The sequence below is a fragment of the Numenius arquata genome, unplaced genomic scaffold (assembly GCF_964106895.1).
Source record: "Numenius arquata unplaced genomic scaffold, bNumArq3.hap1.1 HAP1_SCAFFOLD_1792, whole genome shotgun sequence".
Taxonomy (NCBI): Eukaryota; Metazoa; Chordata; class Aves; order Charadriiformes; family Scolopacidae; genus Numenius; species Numenius arquata.
Window position 1 is genome coordinate 1 of NW_027415730.1, and position 10,207 is coordinate 10,207.

The following is a 10,207-nucleotide window of genomic DNA, read 5'->3' on the forward strand; positions in this document are numbered from 1 at the left end:
CCCCAAGACCCCTCCGGGGACCCCCAAAATCCCCAAGCCCCCCCCCCCAGGAGCCCCCTGGGCCCCCCCCCATCCCAGACACCCTTAATCCCCCCCCCATCCCCCCTGCACCCCCCCAGGGCACCCCAAAAAACCCCAGAGACCCCCCCAGAGCCCCCCAAGACCCCCCCCAGGGCACCCCAAAATCCCCAAGCCCCCCCCCCCCAGGAGCCCCCTGGGCCCCCCCCATCCCAGACACCCTTAATCCCCCCCCCATCCCCCCTGCACCCCCCCAGGGCACCCCAAAAAACCCCAGAGACCCCCCCCCCCACAGCCCCCCAAGACCCCCCCAGGGCACCCCAAAATCCCCAAGCCTCCCCCCTCAACCAGGACCCCCCTGAAGCCTCCAAGGACACCCCCCCCCCCCCGAGCCCCCCCAGAACCCATCCGATCCCCCCTAAGGACCCCCAAAACCCCCCTGGGACTCCCCAGAGCCCCCCCATTCCATCGTTGTCTGTCCCCCCCCCGGACCCCTCTGATCCCCCCTGGGACCCCCCAGGACCCCCCCCCCCCCCCCAGGGCCCCCCCCCCCCTCACCTGAAGCGGCCGATGCGGCGCAGGTGGGAGAACATCTCCCCCCCCGGGACGTACTCCATCACCATGTACAGGTTGGAGTTGTCCTGCCGGGGGGGGGACACACACACACACACAGGGAACAGGGGACACCTTGGGGACAGCCCCGGGGGGACACCCCAGGGACCACCCGAGGGGGATGGGAGACACCCCAGGGGATGGGGGACACCTTGGGGACATCCCAGGGGACACCCCAGGGGGACAGGGGACATCTAAGGGGGATGGGGGACACCCCAGGGGATGGGGGACACCTTGGGGACACCCTGGGGACACCCCAGAGACCACCCGAGGGGGGACAGGGGACACCCCGGGGGATGGGGGACACCTTGGGGGGATGGGGGACATCTAAGGGGGATGGGGGACGCCTTGGGGACATCCCTGGGGACACCCCAGGGACCACCCGAGGGGGGACAGGGGACACCCCAGGGGATGGGGGACACCTTGGGGACATGCCTGGGGACACCCCAGGGACCACCCGAGGGGGATGGGGGACACCCCGGGGGGACAGGGGACACCCCAGGGGATGGGGGACACCTTGGGGACATCCCTGGGGACACCCCAGGGACCACCCGAGGGGGATGGGGGACACCCCAGGGGATGGGGGACACCTTGGGGACACCCTGGGGACACCCTGGGGACACCCCAGGGACCACCCAAGGGGGACGGGGGACACCCCGGGGGGACAGGGGACATCTAAGGGGGATGGGGGACACCTTGGGGACAGCCCCGGGGGACAGGGGACATCTAAGGGGGATGGGGGACACCCCAGAGACCACCCGAGGGGGATGGGGGACACCCCGGGGGGACAGGGGACACCTTGGGGACAGCCCCGGGGGGACACCCCAGCGACCACCCGAGGGGGACGGGGGACACCCCAGGGGATGGGGGACACCTTGGGGACACCCTGGGGACACCCCAGGGACCACCTGAGGGGGATGGGGGACACCCCGGGGGGACAGGGGACACCCCAGGGGATGGGGGACACCTTGGGGACCACCCGGGGGGGACAGGGGACACCCTGGGGACACCCTGGGGGAACGGGGGACATCTAAGGGGGATGGGGGACACCTTGGGGACATCCCGGGATGGGGGGACGGGGGACACCCTGGGGACCACTCGAAGGGGATGGGGGACACCCCGGTGGGACAAGGGACACCGGGGGTGACGGTGACAACCCTGGGGGTGACAGGGGGACACCCCAAGGCCACGTGGACCATCAAGAGGTCACGGGAACCACCATAAGGACCATCCTGGAGGTCACGGGGACCACCGTGGTGACCACCCAGGGGGGTGGCAGGGCCACCCTGGGGGGACACCCAAGGGGACAGGGGACACCGGGGGTGACAGTGACAACCCTGGGGGTGACGGGGGGACACCCCAAGGCCACGTGGACCATCAAGAGGTCACGGGGACCACCATAAGGATCATCCCGGGGGTGATGGGGACCACCGTGGTGACCACCCAGGGGGGTGGCAGGGCCACCCTGGGACACCCAAGGGGACAGGGGACACCGGGGGTGACGGTGACAACCCTGGGGGTGACAGGGGGCCACCCCAAGGCCACGGGGACCATCAAGAGGTCACGGGGACCACCATAAGGACCATCCCGGAGGTCATGGGGACCACCGTGGTGACCACCCAGGGGGGTGACAAGGCCAGAGAGGAGGGAGGTGACAGGGGTGTCCCTGGCCGGGGGCGGGGGGGGGGGGAGGTGACAGGGCCACCCGGGGCCACCAGGGGCCACCCCCCAACCTTGAAGGAGTACTCGAGACGGACGAGGAAGGGGAAGGTGACGGCCTGGAGGATGCGCTTCTCGTTGAGCGTGTGCTCGATCTGCTTCAGCTTCACCACCTGTGGGGACAACCCCCTGTCACCTCCCCCCCCCAGGGACACCCCCTGTCACCCCCCCCCAGGGACGGGCTGAGGAGGATGGCGGGGACACCGGAGGTTCCCCCCCCCGTAACGTCGGGGACACTGGTGGTCTCTCTAGGAGCCAAGAGGATGAGGGCCCACCACGTTGGGGACATCAAGGACACCCCCTCACCACGTTGGGGACATCAAAGAGCCCCCCCTCACCATGACATTGGGGACACCAGGGAGGACACCCCAACTAAGTTGGGGACATCAAGGACACCCCCCCGCCACCTTGGGGACATCAGGGACACCCCTCCCACCACGTTGGGGACACCAAGGTTCCCTCAAGACCAATGACATCAACACGTGTCCCATCACGTTGGGGACACCAAAGTCCCCCCAGAACCGATGCCACCAGCGTCCCCCCACGTTGGGGACACCAAAGTACCTTCAAGACCAATGACATCAACACGTGTCCCATCATGTTGGGGACAACAAAGCCCCCCCCCCAGACTCCATGCCACCATTGTCCCCCCACATTGGGGACACCAAAGCCCCCCCAGAACCGATGCCACCATTGTCCCCCCACATTGGGGACACCAAAGCCCCCCCCAGAACCGATGCCACCAGCGTCCCCTCAAGACCAATGACATCAACACGTGTCCCATCATGTTGGGGACATCAAAGCCCCCCCAGAACCGAAGCCACCAGTGTCACCCCACCCTGGGGACACCAAAGCCCCCCCAGACCTGATGCCACCAGCGTCCCCCCACATTGGGGACACCAAAGTACCTTCAAGACCAATGACATCAACACGTGTCCCATCATGTTGGGGACACCAAAGCCCCCCCCAGACCCAATGCCACCATTGTCCCCCCCACATTGGGGACACCAAAGCCCCCCCAGACCCAATGCCACCATTGTCCCCCCACATTGGGGACACCAAAGTCCCCCCAGAACCGATGCCACCAGCGTCCCCCCACGTTGGGGACACCAAAGTACCTTCAAGACCAATGACATCAACACGTGTCCCATCACGTTGGGGACACCAAACCCCCCCCCAGACTCCATGCCACCATTGTCCCCCCACATTGGGGACACCAAAGCCCCCCCAGAACCGAAGCCACCAGTGTCACCCCACCCTGGGGACACCAAAGCCCCCCCAGACCTGATGCCACCAGCGTCCCCCCCACGTTGGGGACACCAAAGTACCTTCAAGACCAATGACATCAACACGTGTCCCATCATGTTGGGGACACCAAAGCCCCCCCCAGACTCCATGCCACCATTGTCCCCCCACATTGGGGACCCCAAAGCCCCCCCAGAACCGATGCCACCAGCGTCCCCCCATGTTGGGGACACCAAAGTACCTTCAAGACCAATGACATCAACGTGTGTCCCATCATGTTGGGGACACCAAAGCCCCCCCCAGACCCAATGCCACCATTGTCCCCCCACCCTGGGGACACCAAAGCCCCCCCAGAACCAATGCCACCATTGTCCCCCCACATTGGGGACACCAAAGCCCCCCCAGAACCGATGCCACCAGCGTCCCCCCACGTTGGGGACACCAAAGTACCTTCAAGACCAATGACATCAACGCGTGTCCCATCATGTTGGGGACATCAAAGCCCCCCCAGACCCAATGCCACCATTGTCCCCCCACATTGGGGACACCAAAGCCCCCCCAGAACCGATGCCACCAGCATCGCCCCACGTTGGGGACACCAAAGCCCCCCCCAGAACCAATGCCACCATTGTCCCCCCACATTGGGGACACCAAAGCCCCCCCCAGAACCGATGCCACCAGCGTCCCCTCAAGACCAATGACATCAACACGTGTCCCATCATGTTGGGGACATCAAAGCCCCCCCAGAACCGAAGCCACCAGTGTCACCCCACCCTGGGGACACCAAAGCCCCCCCAGACCTGATGCCACCAGCGTCCCCCCACGTTGGGGACACCAAAGTACCTTCAAGACCAATGACATCAACACGTGTCCCATCACGTTGGGGACACCAAAGTCCTCTCAGACCCGATGCCACCATTGTCCCCCCACGTTGGGGACACCAAAGCCCCCCCAGAACCAATGCCACCATTGTCCCCCCACGTTGGGGACACCAAAGCCCCCCCCAGAACCGGTGACACCAGCGTCCCCTCAAGACCAATGACATCAACACGTGTCCCATCATGTTGGGGACAGCAAAGCCCCCCCCCAGACTCCATGCCACCATTGTCCCCCCACATTGGGGACACCAAAGCCCCCCCAGAACCGATGCCACCAGCGTCCCCCCACGTTGGGGACACCAAAGTACCTTCAAGACCAATGACATCAACGTGTGTCCCATCATGTTGGGGACACCAAAGCCCCCCCAGACCCGAAGCCACCAGTGTCCCCCCACGTTGGGGACACCAAAGCCCCCCCAGAACCGATGCCACCATTGTCCCCCCACATTGGGGACACCAAAGCCCCCCCAGACCCGATGCCACCAGCGTCCCCCCACGTTGGGGACACCAAAGTACCTTCAAGACCAATGACATCAACGCGTGTCCCATCATGTTGGGGACACCAAAGCCCCCCCCAGACCTGAAGCCACCAGTGTCACCCCACCCTGGGGACACCAAAGCCCCCCCAGAACCGATGCCACCAGCGTCCCCCCACGTTGGGGACACCAAAGTACCTTCAAGACCAATGACATCAACACGTGTCCCATCACGTTGGGGACACCAAACCCCCCCCCAGACTCCATGCCACCATTGTCCCCCCACATTGGGGACACCAAAGCCCCCCCAGAACCGATGCCACCATTGTCCCCCCACATTGGGGACACCAAAGCCCCCCCAGAACCGATGCCACCAGCGTCCCCCCACGTTGGGGACACCAAAGTACCTTCAAGACCAATGACATCAACGTGTGTCCCATCATGTTGGGGACACCAAATCCCCCCCCCAGACCCAATGTCACCATTGTCCCCCCACATTGGGGACACCAAAGCCCCCCCCAGACCCAATGCCACCAGCGTCCCCCCACCTTGGGGACACCAAAGCCCCCCCAGAACCGATGCCACCAGCGTCCCCCCACGTTGGGGACACCAAAGTACCTTCAAGACCAATGACATCAACACGTGTCCCATCATGTTGGGACACCAAAGCCCCCCCCCAGACTCCATGCCACCATTGTCCCCCCACGTTGGGGACACCAAAGTACCTTCAAGACCAATGACATCAACGTGTGTCCCATCATGTTGGGGACACCAAATCCCCCCCCAGACCCAATGTCACCATTGTCCCCCCACATTGGGGACACCAAAGCCCCCCCCAGACCCAATGCCACCAGCGTCCCCCCACCTTGGGGACACCAAAGCCCCCCCAGAACCGATGCCACCAGCGTCCCCCCACGTTGGGGACACCAAAGTACCTTCAAGACCAATGACATCAACACGTGTCCCATCATGTTGGGGACACCAAAGCCCCCCCCAGACTCCATGCCACCATTGTCCCCCCACGTTGGGGACACTACCACCCCCCCACGGCCGCCGCCACCGGTCCAGGGGGTGTCTAGGTCCCCCCCCCCCCCCCCCCGGGTTGTCCCCGTCCCTGTCACCTTCTGCTTGTCCAGGATCTTCATGGCGAAGTGGTGGCCCGTGTCCCGGTGCCGCACCAGCATCACGCGCCCGAAGGACCCCCGTCCCCAGTGTCCGCATGCGCTCAAACTGGTCCAGACTGGCCGTGTTCTGGGGGGACATGACACATTGAGGGGGTCACACACACACACACACACCCCCCCCCGGTGGGTGGACACGCCTGGGGGGGTGGGACATCCCCAAAGGGGACAGGGGACACCCCCAAAGGTGACAGGGGACACCCCCAAAGGGACCTGGGCCCCCCAAAGGGACAGGGGACACCCCCAAAGGGGACATGGAGTGATGGGAGGGGACAAGGGACACCCCCAAAGGGACCTGGGCCCCCCAAAGAGACAGGGGACACCCCCAAAGGGGACAGGGGACACCCCCAAAGGGGATATGGAGCGATGGGAGGGGACAGGGGACACCCCCAAAGGGGACATGGGACACCCCCAAAGGGACCCTGAGTGATGGGAGGGGACAGGGGACCCCCCCCAAAGGGGACATGGAGCGATGGGAGGGGACACCCCAAAGGGGACAGGGGACACCCCCAAAAGGACAGGGGACACCCCCAAAGGGACCCTGAGTGATGGGAGGGGACACCCCAAAGGGGACAGGGGACACCCCCAAAGGGACACCGAGTGATGGGGGGGGAGGGGCAGGGGGACCCCCACGGGGGACCCCAAGCTCAGGAAGGGGACCAGGACCCCCCCCCCCCCCCACAAAGGGACAAGGGGACACCCCCAAAGGGACACCGAGTGACGGGAGGGGACAGGGACACCCCCCAACCAAGGTGACACACACCCCCCCCCCCCCAGACCCCGGGGGGGGGGATAAGGCCCCCCCCGAGGTGACACCCCCCCCCCCCAGACCCCGGGGGGGGGGATAAGGCCCCCCCCGAGGTGACACCCCCCCCCCCAGACCCCAGGGAGGGGGATAAGGCCCCCCCCCGAGGTGACACCCCCCCCCCCAGACCCCAGGGGGGGGGATAAGGCCCCCCCCGAGGTGACACCCCCCCCCCAGACCCCGGGGGGGGGATAAGGCCCCCCCCCGAGGTGACACCCCCCCCCAGACCCCGGGGGGGGGGATAAGGCCCCCCCCGAGGTGACACCCCCCCCCCCAGACCCCGGGGGGGGGGATAAGGCCCCCCCCCGAGGTGACACCCCCCCCCCCCAGACCCCGGGGGGGGGGATAAGGCCCCCCCCGAGGTGACACCCCCCCCCCCCAGACCTCGGGGGGGGGGATAAGGCCCCCCCCGAGGTGACACCCCCCCCCCCAGACCCCGGGGAGGGGGATAGGCCCCCCCCCGAGGTGACACCCCCCCCCCCCAGACCCCAGGGGGGGGGATAAGGCCCCCCCCCGAGGTGACACCCCCCCCCCCAGACCCCAGGGGGGGGATAAGGCCCCCCCCGAGGTGACACCCCCCCCCCCAGACCCCAGGGGGGGGGATAAGGCCCCCCCCGAGGTGACACCCCCCCCCCCAGACCCCAGGGGGGGGGACACAGGACCCCTTTGATCCTTGGGGGAGGTGACAGGGGACCCCAGGAGGGGACATGGGACCCCCTGGTCCTTGGAGGGGGGGGGGGCAGGGGACCCCCAGGAGGGGACACTGCCCGGGGGGGGACGGGGGGGACACGGGACGCGGGGGGGGGGACGCGGGGGGGACCACACACACACACGTACCTGGGCCGGATTCTCCCATTTTTTGAGAAAATCCTCCTTGGCCCGGGCCAAAAACTCCTTCACTGGGGGGGGGGGGGACAGGACATTGAGGGGGGGGTGACATCGCGGGGGGGTCGGGGGACACAGGGGGGTCAACAGCAGCCCTCGTCCGTGTCCCCTCCCCCCCCCCCCCTCCCCCCCCCCCAAGGGACCCAGAAACCACCACCCCCCCCCCCCCCCCGACCCCAGAGTGTCCCCATGTCCCCCTCCCTGAGAGGGCCCAGGTATCCCCCCCCCCCCCCCCTTGTCACCGTGTCCCCCCCCCCGTTGTCACCGTGTCCCCCCCTTGTCACCGTGTCCCCCGTCACTGTCCCCCCCCGTTGCCATGTGTCCCCCCCTTGTCACCCTGTCCCCCCCCTTGTCATCCTGTCCCCCCCCTTGTCACCATGTCCCCCCCCGTCACTGTGTCCCCCCCCGTCACTGTGTCCCCCCTGTCACCGTGTCCCCCCCCGTCACTGTGTCCCCCCTGTCACCGTGTCCCCCCCCTTGTCACTGTGTCCCCCCGTCACTGTGTCCCCCCGTCACTGTGTCCCCCCCATCGCCATGTCCCCCCCCTTGTCACCCTGTCCCCCCCATCGTCACCCTGTCCCCCCCTTCTCACTGTGCCCCCCCCACCGTGTCCCCCCCTTGTCACCGTGTCCCCCCCCGTCACTGTGTCCCCCCCCCTTGTCACCATGTCCCCCCCGTCACTGTGTCCCCCCCGTCACTGTCCCCCCCTTATCACCGTGTCCCCCCTCCGTTGCCATGCCCCCCCGTCACTCTGTCCCCCCCCTTGTCACCGTGTCCCCCGTCACTGTCCCCCCCCGTTGCCATGTGTCCCCCCCTTGTCACCCTGTCCCCCCTGTCACTGTGTCCCCCCCCTTGTCACCGTGTCCCCCGTCACTGTCCCCCCCCGTTGCCATGTGTCCCCCCCTTGTCACCCTGTCCCCCCCGTCACCGTGTCCCCCCCCCTCGCCACCATGTTGTCCCCCCTGTCACCCTGTCCCCCCCCTTGTCACCATGTCCCCCCCATCACTGTGTCCCCCCTGTCACTGTGTCCCCCCCCTTGTCACCGTGTCCCCCCCGTCACTGTGTCCCCCCCCATCGCCATGTCCCCCCCCTTGTCACCCTGTTCCCCCCATCGTCACCCTGTCCCCCCCTTCTCACTGTGCCCCCCCCACCGTGTCCCCCCCTTGTCACCGTGTCCCCCCCCCGTCACTGTGTCCCCCCCCCTTGTCACCATGTCCCCCCCGTCACTGTGTCCCCCCTGTCACCGTGTCCCCCCCACCTTGTCACCCTGTCCCCCCCCCAACGTGTCCCCCCCATCGTTGTCACAGTGTCCCCCCCCCCCCGTCACCGTGTCCCCCCCCTTTGTCACCCTGTGCCCCCCCCCCCCTCACCGTCCTCCATGTCCGGGAGCTGCCGCCGGGCAATGACCCCGGGGGGGGGACACACGGACACACACGGAAGGGGGGGGGACACCAGACTTTGTCCCCAGGGACACACGTGGCCCACGCCGGGGGCGGCCCCCCCCCCCGCCCCAAAGCCCTTCCCAGTACGGCCCAGTAAGGCCTGAACCTCCCAGTACCAGCGGAATGGGGCGGGGGGGCTTTTTTGCCCCCCCCCCTTCAACAGGGGAAACTGAGGCAGGACAGAAGAGGACCCAGGCGGACCCCCCCCCCCCCCCCCAAAACCAGGTGAGCCCCCCCCTTGGGGACTCCCCAAAAACCCCCGGGGGGGGGACACTAAAGGGGGGGGGGGGGTCCCTTTGCCCCCCACTTGCCCCCCCCCCCCCCAAAATCCCGGGGGGGACAGTTAAGGGGGGGGTTCCCCAAGTGGGGGCAAAGGGACCCCCCCCAAACACCCCGGGGGGGACTCTTAAGGGTGGGGGGGGTCCCTTTGCCCCCCTTGGGGACCCCCCAAAATCCCTGGGGGGGGACACTTAAGGGGAGGGGTCCCTTTGCCCCCCACTTGCCCCCCCCCAAAATCCCGGGGGGGACACTTAAGGGGGGGGTTCCCCAAGTGGGGGCAAAGGGACCCCCCCCAAACACCCCGGGGGGGACTCTTAAGGTTGGGGGGGGGTCCCTTTGCCCCCCCCAAACACCCCGGGGGGGACCCTTTAAGGGTGGGGGGGGTCCCTTTGCCCCCCCCAAACACCCTGGGGGGGGGATCCTTAAGGGTGGGGGGTCCCCAAGGGTGGCAAAGGGACCCCCCAAAATCCCTGGGGGGGGACACTTAAGGGGAGGGGTCCCTTTGCCCCCCACTTGCCCCCCCCCCCCAAAATCCCGGGGGGGACACTTAAGGGGGGGGGGTCCCCAAGTTGGGGCAAAGGGACCCCCCCCCAAACACCCCGGGGGGGACTCTTAAGGTTGGGGGGGGTCCCTTTGCCCCCCCAGACACCCTGGGGGGGGGATCCTT

General features: G+C 67.6%; 1 protein-coding gene across 1 annotated transcript; it reads right to left on the minus strand.

Annotated features, from left to right (window-relative positions):
- Nucleotides 1-576: 576 nt before the first annotated feature.
- Nucleotides 577-9,199, minus strand: LOC141478954 (cAMP-dependent protein kinase catalytic subunit alpha-like; the record flags this gene model as incomplete). The annotated part of the gene is given in 6 exon segments (XM_074167889.1): nt 577-659; nt 2,364-2,462; nt 6,070-6,150; nt 6,152-6,199; nt 7,772-7,833; nt 9,190-9,199. Coding segments are annotated over 6 exon segments (383 nt in total), but the record flags the coding sequence as incomplete, so codon positions are not given.
- Nucleotides 9,200-10,207: the final 1,008 nt, after the last annotated feature.